Below are 20,376 nucleotides of genomic sequence, written 5' to 3' on the forward strand. Positions count from 1 at the left end.
CAAAATTAATATTACCATCAGATGTACGACTGTTCTCGCTGGAGTACTAGCAACAGCAATAGCAAGGGTTGCCAAAGCATTTTTCATTTTAAACTCCTGTTTTTAGTTGCTCATAAACTTTCATCCATCAAGCTGAAATTTTCCAGGCCTTGTTTTTTGATGCATTTCATGTGTGTGCCTGGTAAGTTAGCTACATGCTTAAACATTTACTAAAGGCCCGTAGGGGGGCCCACTCTGAGGAAAGACACCTTTAATCAGCAGCATCCATTGGGGTTATGTGCCTGCTTCCCCTATAGGCAAGCTTTGAGCAGGCACGTTCCGAGCTCACATCCTGTTCTTCCACATTGCCAAAGCAACACCTGAACACCTGAGGCTTCCTTTATTGTTTTCTTTCCCTATCAGCCCTTTTTGGATTTTCCCGTTAGCTTACACAAAAAAGTATTTCATTGCCTATGCCACTGTGGGCTTTTTTTCAAAGCCTAGATCCATCTGGCTACTTACTCTATCCTTGTTTCAGTCCCAACCTGGGATGTTGCCCTTAGGTTTTTTGATAAGTTTTTAAAGTATTCAGTTGACAGCAAGCAGACCATGGCCTGGGACCTGATTCAAGATATGTACAGCACGTACTCAATTTGAATAATGGGCAACATCAGCTAAGTTATGCTGAAACTCAATGTACAGAACCACAGATGTAAGAGACAGTGAAAATTTATTAAGCCGTCTGTACATTGCCCAGTCGACCCATCATTTTTCTCTTCACAGAATCATAGAAAAGCAGGGCTGGAAGGAACCTTGAGAGGTCATCTAGTCCACCCCCGCATGGCCAACATCTTCATTAATGATCTGGATGATGGGATGGATTGCACCCTCAGCAAGTTCACGGATGACACTAAGCTGGGGGGAGAGGTGGATACCCTGGAGGGTAGGGATAGGTTCCAGAGTGACCTAGACAAATTGGAGGATTGGGCCAAAAGAAATCTGATGAGGTTCAACAAGGACAAGTGCAGAGTCCTGCACTTAGGCCGGAAGAATCCCATGCACTGCTACAGGCTGGGGACCGACTGACTAAGTGGCAGTTCTGCAGAAAAGGACCTGGGGATTACAGTGGACGAGAAGCTGGATATGAGTCAGCAGTGTGCCCTTGTTGCCAAGAAGGCTAACGGCATATTGGGCTGCATTAGCAGGAGCATTGCCAGCAGATGGAGGGAAGTGATTATTCCCCTCTATTCGGTAGTGGTGAGGCCACATCTGGAGTATTGTGTCCAGTTTTGGGCCCCTCACTACAGAAAGGATGGTGACAAATTGGAAAGAGTCCAGCAGAGGGCAATGAAAATGATTAGGGGGTTGGGACACATGACTTATGAGGAGAGGCTGAGGGAACTGGGCTTATTTAGTCTGCAGAAGAGAAGAGTGAGGGGAGATTTGATAGTAGCCTTCAACTACCTGAAGGGGGGTTCCAAAGAGGATGGAGCTCGGCTGCTCTCAGTGGTGGCAGATGACAGAACAAGGAGTAATGGTCTCAAGTTGCAGTGGGGGAGGTCAGGGTTGGATATGAGGAAACACTTTCACTAGGAGGGTGGTGAAACACTGGAATGGGTTACCTAGGGAGGTGGTGGAATCTCCATCCTTAGAGGTTTTTAAGGCCCGGCTTGACAAAGCCCTGGCTGGGATGATTTAGTTGGGGTTGATCCTGCTTTGAGCAGGGGGTTGGACTAGATGATCCCCTGAGGTCTCCTCCAACTCTAATCTTCTGTGATTCTATGCTGAGGCAGGACCAGCTAGATCTAGATTTTAATTGGTAATGCTTTACCCAATCCAGTTTTGAAGAATCTTGTAACTGAGCAATTCAATCTACTTTCAGTTGAGCAGCATCTTTTGCCTTTCTGTACCACAACAGAAAGGCTCCATTCCATTTGAAAAAGACACTGATGTGGGAGTTAGCAGTTTGGCTCTGATATCTAAGGAAGAACCCAGTTAACTGTACCCTTTAACTATAACCCTACTCAATACCAAAAGTCACCACATCACATGTGCTTCTAATGTCACATAGGCAGTAAATGACTCAAGAAATTCAATCAAGAAAATGGCAAAATGACCCATTTACAACTTACATTTATGCCAATCACTATTTAATTAAAGAGCTGCATCAATGAGGATAGAGGAGAATTTTCCAGCGGCACAGAGAAGAAATCCCAGAACAGGCATAACCCAATTGTTTTGAGCCTGTCCATCCCTCTCTGCTTTCCTGTGCTAATGGTCCTTTATCAAATAAAGTGTGAGAAACAGAAAAAACACTAAAAAAAAAAATTGTTATGCAAGAAAAAAAAAAAAAACCACCCTCCCATGTGTTACATTAGCAAAAAAAAAATCCACTGAGAAAATGGTAGTTCCCGGGGAGGGCGGGGGGGGGGGGGGGGGGGGGGGGGGGGGGGGGGAGGAAAAATCCTATAAATTCACCCTTGATGCCACAGCTGATTGTAGTTGGTAGAAACATCAAAGGGAATATTTGAAGACTGTAGCTTCTTGTTTCCAAGCCTGTGCATAAATCAGAGCTTTTAGATAAAAGTGATACTAGATTACACATACTGTCCTACTTTAAGCCTGACCTCCTTTGCTTCCATATTCTGAATTATATAGCGGCAAGCCAGCATAGTTCCAAATGCTCCTTTTTCAGTTTCAAAATTCTTTTAAATTAGCATAGCTGCAATACATGATGCGGTAGCTCTTTTTGGTTGATCCGCTCTTAGTTTAAAGAGAAATATTCACCGCATTCCAAACATCAAGAAACCACAAGGCTGACCACATATCAGAATGGGAGGTGCACCCATTGACTTCAGAATAAATGAGATCATAAATGAAAAATCCATAAAATAAGAACAGCAAAGCAGCAGGGTGAGGTAACCAATCTTCAGAAGCTTTGCTCACTGCTCCAACGCAATGCTGGTTCCTTGTCTTTGTCAAAAGTCATATAAGAGACTGCTTCTGAAGATTCTTTCCAAAAACTGAAATGCTTCCTGACGATTCATTTTCTTAACAGAGGCTTGAAATAACCTTCTTTGTTCCAATAAACCCAATTTGAGAGGGTCTGACTATCTGGTCTCTCTAGCCTAGTGGTTCTCAAAAACTTATTTGATTGCGCCCCTCTTGTTCATGTCTGTAAGTAGTTTTCGCTCCCCCTCCCCTGACCACACAAGTACATATACCCATTAAAATCAATCAATCAATCAACATTAAACTCTCACTAAATATTAAAAACAGTAAGGCATCATTGATTCAAACAGAGCCATTTAAGTATATAGTGTATCGCTTTCCGGCCACTCAGCTCAGAAGGCTGCGCTGCCACCACCAGCAGCAGCAGAGAAGTAAGGGTGGCAATACCTTATCATTTCTTCTGCGCTGCTGCTGGCGGCGGCGCTGCCTTCAGAGCTGGGTGCCCAGCCAGAAGCCACTGCTCTTTGCTCTGCCTTCTCACACCCTCCCAGAATACATTCCATGCCCCCCGTTTGAGAACCTCTGCTTTAGACATTGGTGGTTTTGGAAGCTCCCAGGTAGGTTGAGTACTTGTTGGCCCAACAAACAAAATGGGTGGTAGCCACTCATCGTGCACCATGTAATCCCCAAATATAAATTTCTAGGAATAATGCCAGAGCACACTTGGCACTATGGGTATGTTTACACTGCAGTTGGAAGGTGGAAATGCAGCACATGCAGAAATACCTGAGCTAGCTTTGATCTATTTCTAGAGCAAAGCTAGTTCAAGTAACAATGGTAGTATAGCCAAGAAGGCTAACAGCATTTTGGGCTGTGTAAGTAGGAGCATTGCCAGCAGATCGAGGGATGTGATCATTCCCCTCTATTCGGCATTGGTGAGGCCTCATCTGGAGTACTGGGTCAGTTTTGGGCCCCACACTACAAGAAGGATGTGGAAAAATTGGAAAGAGTATAGCAGAGGGCAACAAAAATGATTAGGGGGCTGGAGCACATGACTTATGAGGAGAGGCTGAGGGAACTGGGTTTGTTTAGTTTGCAGAAGAGAAGAATGAGGGGGGATTTGATAGCAGCCTTCAACTACCTGAAAGGGGGTTCCAAAGAGGATGGATCTAGACCGTTCTCAGTGGTGGCAGATGACAGAACAAGGAGCAATGGTCTCAAGTTGCAGTTGGGGAGGTTTAGGTTGGATATTAGGAAACACTATTTCACTAGGAGGGTGGTGAAGCACTGGAATGGGTTACCTAAGGAGGTGGTGGAATCTCCATCCTCAGAGGTTTTTAAGGTCAGGCTTGTCAAAGCTTTGGCTGGGATGGTTTAGTTGGTGTTGGTCCTGCTTTGAGCAGGGGGTTGGACTAGATGACCTCCTGAGGTCCTTTCCACCCCTAATCTTCTATGATTCAAAGTAGCGCAGGCTGGCAGCTGCTCAAGCCCATACCCAGGGTCCTGGGCGGGCAGGGCTAGCCTGTCCTGCTGTAGCTTCACTGCTATTATTATTCGAACTAACTTTGATAAAAACTAGCACGAGTACAACTTCGTATGCTGCAATCACATGTCCTAATTGCATGAAATCTGGTCTCACTCGTGAAATCTGGTCTCCGGCCACCCAGCTCTGAAGGCAGAATGGACAGCGGCAGCTGCTGGCTGGGTGCCCAGCTTTGAAGGCAGCACCGCTGCCGGCAGCAGCAAAAAAGTAAGGGTGGCAATGCCATAGCCCCTAATTGGCTTGAGACCTCCTTTTGGGGCAGGGCCCCCAGCTTGAGAAATGCTGCAGAGAAATCACACAGTTTTTGTGGGTCGCTCACAGCATAAAACAACAAATTTCATGGATGTGTTACATGTGCAAAATTTGCTATTTATGCCGTGACCAACCGGCAAAAAAAGGGTGTGATTTCTCCATGATTTAAGCAGACCCCTACCTATGAAATCACTCCCAAAAGAACACATCGCTAGAGGCAGTAATTCTGGGACTGGCATCAAATACCATTCCAGGTATGAAGAATTTGGAGTCTTCCACATGTAAATATATAAGGGGTACACAAACAGAGCTAGCAAGGTTGTGTAATTCAGTCCCAGTCCATCTTTACCCAGAACACTGTAATATAGTACTGAAGTGAAATTATCTCAGGGCTTCTCTACATGAACAATTAGACTGCTGCAAGCAGGAATGTGAATCTACGGGGCACTCTCCATATGTACCCTGCTGACATGCGCTAACAGTTCATTACTGCTCTTTGAGCTAGTCCCATTTCAAAGGTTTCAGAGTAGCAGCCGTGTTAGTCTGTAGCCACAAAAAGAACAGGAGTACTTGTGGCACCTTAGAGACTAACACATTTATTTGAGCATCTCAGTTGATTGGCCTCTTACAGTTGGTATGGCTACTTCCACCTTTTCATGTCCTCTGTATGTATAAATATCTTCTTGCTGTATGTTCCAGTCTATGAATCCGATGAAGTGGGCTGTAGCCCACGAAAGCTTATGCTCAAATAAATTGGTTAGTCTCTAAGGTGCCACAAGTACTCCTGTTCTGTTTCCCATTTCAAAGAGGACTAGGTCAAAGAAGTCTATTCAACTGTTAACAAACATTAGCAGGGTGCACAAGGATAGTTCGAGGCTAGGGCTGGGTAGATTCACTGCCCCGGTCTCATTGTTCACATCGAGGAGCCCTAAGAAGAACTGCCCTGGTTTGGAAAGAAAGGGATTAACCATTTTACCTGTTCTCTGGAGCATTTGTGAGTGATGCCACTATATTCTGCTCTATGAAGAAAAGCATCGACAGAAGGAACCCCAGGCCCATGGCACTCATTACAGAGCCAATGGAGAGAGATTGGATTGGGGCCAGCACGAATAAGCTCTCAGATGGGTTGTAGTTAAATTTGGACACTGTAAACACACAGGGGAAAAAAAAGTGTTAAAGAGGCATCCTACTGTTTTCTAGCTACCTGCATGAAGCCAACTTATGTTCTAGCCCAACCACAAGTTATTGGCTTTGATACAGGTTCCACTGGTTCTCTGGCCTGCATTATGCAGGAGGTCAGGCAAGAGAATCATAATGGCCCCTTCTTGTGCTGAAGTCTATAAATCTACTGTTTTTAAAATATATATATTTATCACTCTAGCCCTGACTGATCATGGCTAGTCACGCTGCAATTTTTATTTTATAAGGAGATGAAAATTTTAATTGAGGACAATGCAAAAAACAAAACAAAAAACAAAACAAAAAAACCCACTCTTATCATAGATATAGGATTTTACAGCATGTTTCTGGATCTGAAATAATTACAAATAATTTGCCATCTTCATCGTACAGTCTTACTTCATAGTTAATTTGCTAGTATAGGCATTTTAAAATACTCTCAACACCAAATGAGCTGCACAATGGGTTTTAGCATAATACGGGGCTGGCTTCAGCTGGTGGCAAGAAATCCATCGTCACTAAGGGAAAGATCACACGCTACAATTCACCACTTCTCAATCCAGTTGGATGGAGTGAGAGTCACACCAAAAGTGCCACTTCTTATTTACTTCCATACACTTCCTCACATCGTCCACTCACGTCATCACAGGTCAATGCAATTCCTGTCCCTATTCTCTCTTCCTGATATGGAAAAGCTGATCCGTCTGTCCAATGAATGGTGTATCATTGTTAGACTTCCTTGTGTATCTTAGAATCACCCAGATGCTTTGGACCATTACACTTTTCATTAGGAAAATATAAAGAGGAGACTAAAAGAACAGGCCGAGATCATCAACACCACATCTGCACAGCTGGCAACAACCCTTCCTGCCTACTAATTGCCCTGCCCTTTTGTTCTTTATGAGAATAATAGGATCAACTCTTTCTAACAACAGATGCACATTTTAATGACATTCAAATGAAATGACAAACTTAAATAATGCACTGAGAAAAACTATATGCAACTGTTTGATTCGGTGTTTGCATAAATTAACTTTTATTGATGAATTGGAGGCATAGTTATGCATGTGTAGGCATGTATTTGAGACAATATACTGAAGAACTTTTGTATTTTTATGTTAATGTTCTTTGCAATAAACTTGTTTTCTTTTTTCATTCCATCTTAAGCGCCTTTCTCCTGGTAATCTGGAAGAGTAAACAAGCGGACTTACTTTCTATTTCCTTGAAGAAGTAGGAGCCTACGATGGAGAAGGTTAGAACGGATATGGGTAAGGCACAGTCGGACAGGATTTCGCGGACCCTTGCATGCAAATAGGGGCTGCAATTATAAAAAAAAAAAAAAAAAACAACTTTACATTAGCATCCACCATACTCAGTTTTCCCGCTACGACGGTAATGGAGTAATCATTCAAACCACAGGCTCTATACCGAATGCTACTTCAGCCCAGTGCTGCTCTTGTTAATTCTTCACTCCCAATATTATTTTAAAAAGTCCTTAATGACGTAATGTACCTACCCGTTTTTTGAAAGCTAAAACAGTAGAATCTCCGTTTATGGGAAATGTAGGCTCTGAAGTTTGATGAAAATCACAGTGAAACCCAAAAGGGAACAAAATTTAAGATTCAGGCTTTGAACAACACGCACAGTCTTCAAGAGCTGACAGCTAGCTGTTATTTCCAGTTTCCCCCCCCCCCACAAAGCGGCTTGTGTCTGCAATTTCCAGCTCCAGTACTTTTCCATTCTTTAACCATTCAAGTAGGAGATTTGTCAAAGACTCCAAAAGGAGTTAAGGCACCCAATTCCCATGGACTCTCAGAGAGAGTTGGATGCCCAGCTAACTACCTTTTGTGCTTTTGGAGGAAAGTGAGATGAAGTACCTTTCCAGGAAATTATCATTTACAATACGGGAGTATATTTCTAAACAGTTACCCCTTTTCCAGATCATTTAGAAAACAGTGACGTGGCAAAATTTGCCGATCATACACAATTGCTCAAGATAGTTAAGTCCAGAGTAGACTGTGAGGCGTTACAAAGGGATCTCACAAAACTGTGTGACTGGGCAACAAAACGGCAGCAGAAAGTCAATGCTGATAAAGGCAAAGTAATGCACATTGGAAAATAATCCCTACAAAATGATGGGCTCTAAATTAGCTGTTACCACTCAAGAAAGATCTTGGAGTCACTGTGGATAGTTCTCTGAAAACATCCACTCAATGTGCAGTGGCAGCCAAAAAGCAAACAGAATGTTAGGAGACATTAGGAAAGGGATAGATAATAAGTCAGAAAATATTATAATATAAATCCATGGTACATCCACACCTTGAATACTGTGTAGTTTTGGTCACCCCATCTCCAACAAGATATATTAGAATTGGAAAAGGTACAGAGAAGAGCAACAAAAATGATTAGGGGGATGGATCAGCTTCTGTACGAGGAGAGATTAAAAAGACTGGGACTTTTAAGCTTGGAAAAATGACGACTGGGGGCAATATTATACTGCTCTATAAAATCATGAGTGGTGTGGAGAAAGTGAATAGGGAAGTGTTATTTACCCCTTCTCATAACACAAGAACCAGGGGTCACCCAATGAAGTTAATAGGCAGGAGGTTTAAAACAAACAAAAGGAAGTACTGCTTCACACAAGACACAGTCAGCCTGTGGAACTTGTTGCCAGAGGATGTTGTGAAGGCCAAAATACAATGGGTTTTAAAAAAATCAATTAGATACGTTCATGGAGAATAGGTCTGTCAATGACTATTAGCAAAGATGGTCAGGGACGCAACCCCGTGCTCTGGTTGTCCCTAGCTCGATTGCCAGAAGCTGGGAGTGGACAACAGTGGACAATCACTCAGTGATGACCTGTTCTGTTCACTGCCTCTGCAGCACCTGGCATTGGCCACCAATGGAAGACAGGATACTGGGCTAGATGGACCACTGGTCTGACCCAGAGTGGCCGTTCTTATGAGATTAACTGGGTTTTAGCCACGCACACTCCAAGAGAGTCAAAGGAAGCTTATATGACTGTCACAACACTTTCAAAATCTACTAATGTCTTAAAATGCCCAGCCAGATATGGAAGCATGTCTTCCACTGATTAAACAAGCTTTACTTAGCGTTTGCCTATTCGCTGAGCCAAGCAACGGCGTTCGTAGTGGCCAAGTGGCGCTCTCGGAGCCCACCGCTGAATTGGGTTAGCAGGCACTCCTCGACAACTTGTATCACTGTTTGATCTGCGCCGCAGCTGCAGACGACTGGGATTTTCCAGATTGCCAGCCAAATTAAGGCCTGTACTTGTTCCCACTGAAGTCAATGGCAAAACTCCCACTAACTTCACTAGGGGTATGTCTACACTGCAATTAAAAAACCCCGGCTGGCCCAGGCCAGCTAGCTTGGACTCGAGGGCTCAGGCTAAGGGGCGGTTTAATTGCAGTGAAGATGTTCGGGCTCACACGGGAGCCCAGTCTCTAGAACCCTGCAAGGTGGGAGAATCCCAGAGGTTGGGCTGCAGCCTGATGTCTACACCATTATTAAATGGTCCTTTAGCCTGAGCCCTGGAAGTCCAAGTCAGCTGGCCTGGACCAGCCACAGGTGTCTATTTGCAGTGTAGACAGACCCTAGACTCAAGATTGGGATTTGAATCTGTAGAATGAACTCTAAGGTTGAAGTAACTCACCTTTTCTTAAATTGATAAAGTGTATGACCAAGCCAAAGGGTTCCCAGCATCAACATGAGACTAAGGACAGCAGTTTCACGTCCATAATGCACGACCTCATTCATGCCTGTCTGATTCTCCAGCGACATAGACCTGCTCACTGATGAATTCATCAAGAAGGTGGTATTGATGCTGAGGCTTGGAATTACATCAGCACGTGTATTTTCCAAGTAACTGTCTCCTTGGTGCTCATGGTAGTAATATTTCTTAAAAACTGCACAAAACAACAAATAGGCAAATGTTAGGATAGGTCTGTAACAATTCAAAGCAACTTGAGCTTGCAGTATTATTAACTTTCACTGTGTAGTCTCTCTTTATCCGTAGTCACATAGGCGCCAACTCTGTGGGTACTCCGGGGCCGGAACACCCACGGGAAAAAAAAAATAGTGATCAGCTCCTCTCCCTCCCTCCCTCCCTCCCAGTGCCTCCCGCCCGACACAGATCAGCTGTTCAGCAGCATGCAGGAGGGACTGGGGGGAAGGGGAGGAGCGAGGGTGGGGTGCACTTGGGGGAGGAGACGGAATGGGGCAGGAAGAGGCAGAGCGAGGGTGGGGCTTGGGGAAAGTGGTGGAGTGGGGACAAGGCCTGGAGTGGAGCGAGAGTCAAGCACGACCCCCCCGGGAACACAGGAACTCGGAGTCTGTGCATAGTCTAGTACTCTAATGGCACCATTCACACTACTGAAGGTAAGAGAAACCAGATTATTAGGAGTTTATAATTCAGTTGTGCACGAAACGTAGCTTGTTTTATAAATTTAAGAAAATAGTTAGGCCATTTGTAAGTTACAGTACAGAAATGGAAGTCCCCCCCCCCATTCCTCATATTGTTACCTGGTTTTGCTCCATGCACTGAATCATGGCTTTAAATGTAAAGAAGTAAACTGTGGCAATTTCTTGCTCTAGTATACTAAAAATATGCACTTGGCAACAACTGAAAACATCCAAGGTAGAGTATACTTAGGAAAGTTACTATTATGAACATGCAGTAAGTACTTTCCTACACTCACTAGTGCAAAGATGTCCAAGTTCGGTTTTATAGGACAGACAAATTAACTGGGAGATAATACATTTGTAAACATGCTCCAAATCTGAATTTGCAAAATGCATTGAGATATTATGGTTTATCAGGCCTACTATAACTAGCTTAAAAATTTACCTCAATAAATGATAAACGCAAACATGCCTGCTATAACTATCCAAGTTAAATACCCTATAAGACTTCATAAGGTCCATAAAATACATAGTGAGATAATCTACATTAAAGAGACTGCAGCTAAATATTGATAGAACAGAGTAGCTGCTGTAAATATGCTAATTCCATTCTGTAATTAAAATCAAAATAGTATTAGAGGAATACTTCTGGAAGGTTTGGCAGTTTGGATGGGTCTGACCATACTTGATGGAAGATGCCATGGTCTCAGATGAGCAAAAGACTGGGAAACTCATTAGGAAAAGAGGCAGCCAGGAAAGGGTAGTGGGCGAAGAGGAAGATAAAAGACAGCAACCAGCCAGGAGGAGAGGAGCAATGGAAAAGGAAGTCAATTAAGGGGAGAGAGACGTGCCAGCCACTGTGGAGAAAGTCAGCCAGCAAAAGTGGAATGGGACTTAGGAGACCTTGAAGTTGTGCGTCGACCTGGCTGAAATGTTTTCGTCAAAATATATTTTGGCGCTGAAAGTTTTTTTTTTTTTTAAAACCATAAACATTTTGGCAGACATTTTTCTCAAAACTTTCCCGGGTTGATGAAAACCCAGAAAATGAAAATTTTGGGGTGATATTTTGGTTTCCAGAAACTGAACGTTTTTCCTGAAAATGGTTTTTAAAAACCACATTTTTTTTTTCCAGTTTTATGTTTCGGTTTTTCCACAAAAACTATAAAGTTTTTACAGAAAAAAAAAATCCTGTGAAATAGAATTGGCATTTTTTTGACCAGCTCTACTTCCATAGGAGCATGGAGCTAACTTTTAATTTCTGCTTGAGAGCCTACCCAAACGGTGTTATGACCCTCTTAACTACACTGCCATTTTAACGACTCCCAGGTTAATACTATTGCTATTACAATAGTGCCTTGGGGCACCAGACAAAGAACAGGACTCCACTGCGCTGGGCACTACTGCACAAACAGGCAGTAAAAAGATTTCCTAAAGAGTTGACAATCTAGGTTATAAAATGCAATAGGTGGATAAATAATAAATAAATTAATGGTGCTATCTCCTAGAACTGGAAGGGACCTTGAAAGGTCATTGAGGCCAGCCCCCTGCCTTCATTAGCAGGAGCAAGTACTGATTTTGCCCCAGATCCCTAAGTGGCCCCCTCAAGGATTGAACTCACAAGCCTGGGTTTATCAGGCCAATGCTCAAACCACTGAGCTATCCCTCCCCTCCAGACAAAGGAGTGGATAAGGGATAATTGTAAAGCAAGCAAACAGTTGTGCAATGACAAAGGTCTCAGTTCGCTACCCGGATGTGTATTTTTAAAATAAGTTTAATTACTCAGGCTACAACTAGCATATTAAAAAAAAAAATCAAATAATTTGCATAATTCATGTTCTATCTGTTAAATTTCTCAGATTTGACATTGAACATTTTGCTTTTGTTGCTAGAATGACTTTCACTGTCAGTTTCAGTGAGGTTCTAATGCAATTACACAATTCTGCAATGCAGCAAACACGGCAGGAGAATATTTATTACAATAAGTTTCTCTTGGACTATTATTACTTTTCTAGTGGCTTTAGGTTAATGCATACCTTATTTTTCTGAGGAACAGCATTTTGGGCAAAAATTGTTTTGCTAGTTTTCTTTTAATAATAAAGGCCAACCCTTTGGATTGGATGATTCTGAAATTTTGAACCATCACTGGAGTTTTCCTAAAGTAGAGGTCTGAAATCTGATTGGATAATGTACTATCTAGCCATTATATATCCCGGCAATGCCCAGTACAGCCAGAAGTCAATGCCAGTGATCTCTCATGCACATTGCATGACAACGACTTCAGAAACTCAGCAGGAAAGCTATCACAAAGGTATTAAATAATACCTCGATTATAACAACACTTGGCATTTCAATAGCACATCTCCTCTGAGGATCTCAGAATATTCTATTGCATTAATTACACTTGCAACACCCCTGTAAAGTAGATATTGTTATGCCCATTTTACAGATAGGTAAACTGAGGCACAGAGTACTGAAATGACTGGACAGAAAGTCAGTGCTGGAGTTGTAAACAGAACCCAGAAGTTTTGACCTGTAGTCTACTGCTCTGACCATTAAAGGACACTCCCAATAATAGCAATGACAATAATTCAGGAGGATTAATAGCCAGCTGGGGTTAAAGATCTCTAACAGCCTCAATTATTCCCAACTGACTGTTAACCCGATGGAAATAAACACTCTTTGCTTTGATGACGACTGACAAGGTTCGGATCCAAAAAAAGAAAAAAGAAAAAAAGGCCAAGAAATTCAAAATAATGCTGACATTTTAAGTCATCCTGTTGGTCTAGTTACCACAGATGTTCTGGGAACAGTAAGTGATTTCACATTCAGCACTACAGTAATACCTGAACACAACAGAGTAGGTTTAGAATGGAGCATAGATCTTAAAATAAATTTCAAGACTGTTACTGATTTGTGTCACTTCACATTTTACTTAAATGTAGCAGTTAGATTATATGTGTTCACTTTGGATTAAATGTTGGGGAAATGTAGCTGATTTTTCATCCGTATTTTACTTATTGTAATGTGTGTTCTGATTGGAATGATTGGCAGTTGGATAGATCAGTCTGCCATGTAACAAGGATTTAGTGTTTAATATTCAGCTGCTGCATGCTAAGCAGTCTTTTCAGAGACACTACAGAACAGCCGAGTTCTTTGCACAAATTCAATAGAGAAAACACTTTAAACTAGCAGGTTGTAGGCTTTAAACTGAACTGTCCTAGAAGGCAGTTTAATTTCTAGTTCCTCTGTTCCCTCTAGTTCACCTTTGTTGTTTGCTTCAGCTGTTACAGAACCGTTTCCTGTAGAGTGCAAATGTCAAGATCAAACAGATGCATGGCTTAGGTGGTTGGGCCATGAGTTGAAAACAACTGTCACTAGGATAGTAAGAAGAATGCATGTGTTTGATATGTGATAATACCCCTCTCCCTAATTTCCGGCATATTTAAGGATACCTTGCAAAGCATATATAAAAGCAACATGGTTTAGCAAATTAAGGAACAAACGTGAGTTTCCTTGGGAGCAATGCGTTGCTGGATGCACTCCCTGACAGAATGCTTTTAAGGTAGCAGGAATGGCATAGCAGCGTAGTGTCTGCCAGCTGATGTGCTATGCAACCTGCCAGCATGCAGAAAATCTTCTGATCTCACCCTTCTGATCTCCCTAGCCACATGACTACTGGAGTACTGTGTCCAGTTTTGGGCCCCACACTACAAGAAGGATGTCGAAAAATTGGAAAGAGTCCAGCGGAGGGCAACAAAAATGATTAGGGGGCTGGGGCACATGACTTATGAGAAGATGCTGAGGGAACTGGGATTATTTAGTCTGCAGAAGAGAAGAATGTGGGGGGATTTGATAGCTGCTTTCAACTACCTGAAAGGTGGTTCCAAAGAGGATAGATCTAGACTGTTCTCAGTGGTAGCAGATGACAGAACAAGGAGTAATGGTCTCAAGTTGCAGTGGGGAGGTTTAGATTGGATATTAGGAAAAACTTTTTCACTAGGAGGGTGGTGAAGCACTGGAATGGGTTACCTAGGGAGGTGGTGGAATCTCCATCCTTGGAGGTTTTTAAGGTCAGGCTTGACGAAGCCCTGTCTAGGATGATTTAGTTGGGGATTGGTCCTCCTTTGAGCAGGGGGTTGGACTAGATGACCTCCTGAGGTCCCTTCCAACCCTGATATTCCATGATTCTATGACTGTCCCTCAATAATAAGATAGGCAAAAACTGACATAGAAAAGTCAAGTGTTTTGCTGGGTTTATGGAGCAAGCAGGAGTCAGGATTAGAACTCTGGAGCCCCTGAATCCAGGTCCTGTAGTCCGGAGTCCATGCAGACTCTCATAACCCCCGGGTATCATCACTCGGTCAGTCCACAGGAGAATTTACAAAGGATCAAAAGGGTCTGTGAAAGCCTCATTTCAGTGATTCTGCCCACACCCTTCCAACGTTCAATATGGTATACTGGACACACGTGTGGCTTTTTCATACTGTAGTAAAATCAACCCATCTCAGAGGGGGGATAGCAATGGTGAACCTAAATATCCAAGGAGACGGGGAGACAGATATTTGGAAGAGTGTAACAGGCTGTACTTAGAAAAGCCAGTAATACTCATGGAGTTGGGCAGTGAGGAGCATGGCAGTTTTAAACACATTCTAATGCAGAACGTCCTTTAATGTGAAAGCGCTGTGCTCCTAAACTCCCATGGCCCATTCTGAAAGCTGACCTTGGGATGTCTACATCTGTTATAGGTGGGGCTGGTAGCACTGCCCGATATTAAATTTGCCTGATACCACCCCATTATAAGACTCTGGTTTCAGTTGCTTATAAAAAAACTTTGCCAAATGTTAACCATTGGGGCGGAAGTTTTAATTGTTGCTTGTCCGCATCAGGCTGAATTTCTTTTGGAAAATTTCAGCCAAAATGGTTCAGCCATTCTGAGAATGAGGCTAGGGGGAAAATACATTTTGTTGAACATTTACTTTGAGAAGCTCTAGTGCCCCCATGCTTTGGAGCAAGGACTTGAAGTTTGGCAAAGGATGTGCCTTTTGGCATCCCTGGGAAAATCTGCCTAAACTTGGCCAAGGTATAAGCCATTTAAAAACTGCAGTTCACATGTGCTAAGTTGAAATTTGTTTCTGCTTTGCATATAAATTCCCTGAAGATTCTGTCTGCACTGGGCATGCTCCAGCCAGGGGGTGAGCAGGGCTTTCCCTGCAATTCTAGTTCTGGGCTGCTGTGGGCCAAGCATTCAACTTGAGAGCAGGGAACATGCTTTTCCTATACAGTCAGTGCCCCCTCTCCCCTGCTGAGCCCAGACAACATGGAGGAGGATGCTGCCTGCTTTGAACACAGAAGGAACAAGAGACAGACCTGCAAGGGAGGGAGCAGGGGGAGTAGACTGGGACCAGAGGCTGGCAGGGAGAGTTGGGAGTGGGGTTGGAGATTGAAACAGAAAACGAAGGAGAGAGAGAGAGAGAGAGACTGGGAACCAGTGGGCTGGGATGGCAGACTGGAACTGGGAGCAGCTGGTCAAGGAGACTGGGAGTATCTATCAGTGTATCCCATGGGGAGGAGCCAGTTTGCAGGGGGAGAAATGGTATTGGCTGGGCAAAGACACGGGACAAGAAACTGAGTGGATAACAGCACAGATTGGATGCGGAGCTCAGAGAGGGAGACTGGGACTGGAAGCAAGCAGGGATAGGGAATGTGGTCAGAAGAGGGGATGACTGGAGGCTGGGAAGAGACAAATTGGATGAGGAGCTGGTGGGGAGGGAAAAGTCCAAAGGGGTGAGACTAGGATTTACTGGGCAAGGAGACTGGCTTGGGGTGAGAAGCCTGAGGAGTGGAGACTGGGACTGGTGAGGGGATGGGGAGCAAGTGATGGGGAAGAGACAGAAGGACAAGGACAGGTTGGAGAGGACAAAAAAGTGCAGAAGAGTCTGTGCCCATTAGATCACTTCCCCCCAGCACCTGGAATGGAACCTAGGATTCATGACTCATCATTCCTCTGCTGCCAGCAAATATCCGTGAACCCCCTTTAGTTCTGATCCACATAGAGGATGACAGCTACTACTATCGGTTACTCCATGTAGCAAAGGTGGTTGGGTTTTTTTGTTTTATTTTTGATGGGGGCGAGTGTTGTACAGGTCTCAAGGGTGTCCTGCATAGAACTGGAGTCTATCCCTGCATCTGTCAGAGTTTCTGTGTGATGCTAGTTAAGTCACTTACAACTAAACATTCCACAGGTGATCACTAATGGCATGTTCCTCATTTTCTGGGTGACCAGCTTGAGACCCTAGAGTCTGATTTGCAGAAGTGCTGAGCACTCACAGCTGCAATTGACATCAATGGGAGCTGAGCTTTGAACACAGAAATGCTGTAAAATGCTAAGTACTCTGAAAAATCAGGTCCTAGGCATGAAATTGGGCACCCAAAAATAGTGGATACTTGGGACCTCAATCTCTGTGTACCTCAGTTCCTCATCTGTAAAATGGGGGTAGAACTCTTTAATTAACGTTTGTGAAGCACTCAGAAACTACTGTTATCAGCACCATAGAAAATGGTAAGTTAATAATTCGGTCTTCAGAGCAGGTTGAATAGTGTGCAGTAAATAAGGCCTGGGGCCACACATTGTACAATGAGGAGAAAAAATACGAAAGAGCTCATCTTTGAGTGAGCACAACCCATCCTGTGCTCTGAATTAGGCTGGGGTCCTATCGATAAAGTAGTCCGTGGTCATGCAATTGAAGACTGTATCATAATGCATATGCACAAGGGGCCGAATTAACATTGCTCAAACAACCCTAATTCTGGCATTTCCTAACTTTTCAGTGCTTCATTTTGCAGCCTGAATAATGTTTTTTTAAGTACTTTTTGAGTGTGCAATAAAGAGCAGAGCCTGCAGGTACTAAGAACTACAAATCACACCATGGGACCACCTTAATTATAAAGGATTCAAGGCAGCAGAACTCAAAACCCATTTCGCCCTGTTCGTATCAGGCAAATAAAAAAAAAAAAAAGCGGGGTGGGAGGTAGGAGAGAGGGAGGGTAATATCAGCTAATCCCTCATTCAAAGTGTTTTCAAGGAAAGGCAAAAGGAACACTGTCTTTAGCATGCAGTTTCTGCAAGGAGCTTTCATCTTTTTCACTAGGAGGGTGATGAAGCACTGGAATGCGTTAACTAGGGAGGTGGTGGAATCTCCATCCTCAGAGGTTTTTAAGGCCCATCTTGACAAAGCCCTGGCTGGGATGATTTAGTGGGTGTTGGTCCTGCTTTGAGCAGGGGATTGGACTAGATGACCTCCTGAGGTCCCTTCCAACCCTGATATTCTATGATTCTCTCTTGTTCATGCCCCATCCTGTTGCCTGCATCTGGTGAAGGTAAAGACTGCAGGAGCTTTGTTACGCTTACCCAAGGTCAAACACTGCAGAGGTGTACAGCAGAGAAACCATGAACTGTGACTGGTTTGGCAGAGAGACCAGAAACGCTTCCTTTAGGTGCATCCTGACAGGCATTTGCTGCAAACCTGTATGTTTCCCTTTAAGGGAGCTGGACTGGTATGGCAGCTCATTCTGAAGTCATTTGTATGGGTCTCCCTCCGTATATGGCCACAGGCGGAGGGTCTTTATGTTACCCAGCAGTCTCATGGTGCCTCGTGTATAGAGGGCGCTGGGGCACTGCGCAGTTAAGGTCTGGCTGGAGGTGAACCCTGGCGATTTTCAGAGGGGCTGTGCTCGACCTGCTCCACATAGCGCAATCTAAACGGTACCTAGTTTGCATTGAGGACGTCCTGTTTCAAACAGGACTAAGTTAATGTGCTCTAGGTACCTTTTAGAGTGCACCAGCAGGATCTACACAGGGCAGCCAGAGCACAACACTTTAGAGCACTCTGCATTTTACATCCCTTCAGCCTGGGCATAGACTGCAAGGACCAGCTTTCACATAGCCCAGTACAACTGACGTGGGCTCCAGAGCCCAGGTTGCTTACTCAAAGGGTTAAGGATTTCCCCCCTCCCCCCCCCCCCCCCGTTATGCCCCACTTGCCCCAAAGTTCACTGTGCTATTGATGGCGGAAGGGAGGATGAATCTAAAACGATGGCGAATTTTTGTTGAACAGAGCTTTGAAAGAGAAACGAAACGGTTCAGTAAAATGTATGTGGGTGGCAGGAAGCAAAAATTTCTACAGTGTCATTAAATTGCACCTTCTCCTTTCGATTTTAGTCTCTGATCCTAACAGAACAGCTGAAACAAGAGCGTCTATAATACAGCCTACATATCCAAAATAAAACCTTGTCATGAATCATCTTCCCATCAACACAGTTTAGAAAAACTGAAGACCCTTAATGAATACTTAATAGACAACAAATGCTGTGTATACTGCAAATCACATTTTGCTGGGAGTTCTGTAGCATGGTTTGCATTGAAAAGAAACTGAATTTATGGTTGGAATCTAGTTACTGTCTTTCTACAGCAAAACTAAGCGTGGATCAGAACTGAAAAATACCACCTTCTTTCAGTGCTTACCTTTAATAATCCCTTTGAGTGCATCAAGCACAAATGTGATCGATATAAAAAGTGCAATGATTTCTTCTGTTGATCTACAAAAAAAAAAAAAAAAAGCTCCCATGGATTAATATGGTCAGAGTGACAAAGTCTGAATACCCCCCCAATATATTAATATACTTGTTATTTTATGAGGCAAGTGCACAGATTTTAGTTAAACACTGATTTGGGTGATAGAACTAGCAAGTCTTGAAAACATCTTGCAAACAGAAGTACTAAAAACTGGAATGAGCACATTCTGTCCAAAACCAAAACTATATATTCTCAGTTGAGAGTATTCTAGTTTTGTAACACAGATCTTGTTTACATGACATTTAGTTTGCTGAAAGTGGGGGCACGAATCTATTGTGCACCACCATTCTGAAGACTAACGGTCCCTGCAGATGCGTATTAACAGTTCATTAATGTGCTTTGATCTAGTCCTCTTTGAAACAGGACTAGATCAAAGCTCGTTAATGAACGGTTAATGCACATCAGCAAGGTCCACATGGAAAATCAGTCCATGGCAGAGTAGCTTGGGTTCAGTTCATACCCCAGCTTGCTGCAAACTAATTGTTCATGTAGACAAGCCCATAGATTTTATAGTAAGTTCACAATTAGGAATTTCTGGAACGTATGATTTTCTGTTTGCTGAATAATATAATCAAAATGGGACTTCCCTTGAAAAAAAGGAAGAGGTACCTTTTAAAGAGCTTCATTACAAGACTGAAGTTAAAGAGAGAATACAGCACAAGAAAAAAACTGTTCCACAGTCCAATCCAGGCGTAGAAAGCACTAAAATCCAAGCTGTAGTCATCACAGATCCCCCGGATCACTGCAACAACAGTAAAACATTCGGTGGTGGATTCATGTTTTTAAGATTTTATAGCTAAACCATTCAGATTTATAGAGTTTAAGGTCACAAGGGACCACTAGATCACCAAGTCTGACCTGTATGTCACAGGCCATTAAATTTCATCCAGTTACCCTTGTACTGAGCCCAATAACTTGTATTTGGCTAAAGCACTAATTCGTTCAAATGCAATGAACGGACAATAGTTTCGACTCCATCTGTCAACACTATGGACTGTTCCAAATCTAAAGGGAGGTTTAACGCCCTCAGGAAAGGAAGGGAAAGAGAGAGAGAGAGAGAGAGAGGTCCTGCATTACATATCTTGATCATTTGGCTGCTGTTGAATTTTCTAGGTACCGTGTAACCAAATCTGATACAGCACATCTGAACATCCGATTGGTTCTTGTTAATGAGCACTGGTAGTTCAGCACAAGCAGAGGGCCAGTCAAAACAGTATTAACATAATGTCAGTACCAATATTTAAAGAATGATACGGGGGGGGGGGGGGGAGGGGAGGGAAAGACTGTTCAAATGTTTCTTTTGAAGGTAGCCAAGTAGTAAGTATCTCTCTAGTGGAGAGAGAAGCCACCAAACCACCCCACTGTAATTTGACTTATTGGACCTATAATGCAAATGCTGGTGGATCCCATTACCCTG

The 20,376-nt window shown here is 43.3% G+C and overlaps 1 protein-coding gene across 1 annotated transcript in view; it reads right to left on the reverse strand.

Annotated features, from left to right (window-relative positions):
* The window catches only part of SLC4A11 (solute carrier family 4 member 11), a 152,231-nt gene that overhangs the window by 19,740 nt on the left and 112,115 nt on the right, over positions 1 to 20,376 (reverse strand). The window contains exons 13-17 of the mRNA XM_065405750.1: positions 19,569 to 19,701; positions 18,849 to 18,922; positions 9,579 to 9,831; positions 7,117 to 7,223; positions 5,703 to 5,871 (exon numbers count right to left, since the gene is read on the reverse strand). Of these exons, the coding sequence (XP_065261822.1) occupies positions 5,703 to 5,871; positions 7,117 to 7,223; positions 9,579 to 9,831; positions 18,849 to 18,922; positions 19,569 to 19,701 (736 nt within the window). The remainder of the gene's footprint in view (positions 1 to 5,702; positions 5,872 to 7,116; positions 7,224 to 9,578; positions 9,832 to 18,848; positions 18,923 to 19,568; positions 19,702 to 20,376) is intronic.

This window comes from Emys orbicularis, chromosome 5, assembly GCF_028017835.1.
Source record: "Emys orbicularis isolate rEmyOrb1 chromosome 5, rEmyOrb1.hap1, whole genome shotgun sequence".
Lineage (NCBI taxonomy): Eukaryota > Metazoa > Chordata > Testudines > Emydidae > Emys > Emys orbicularis.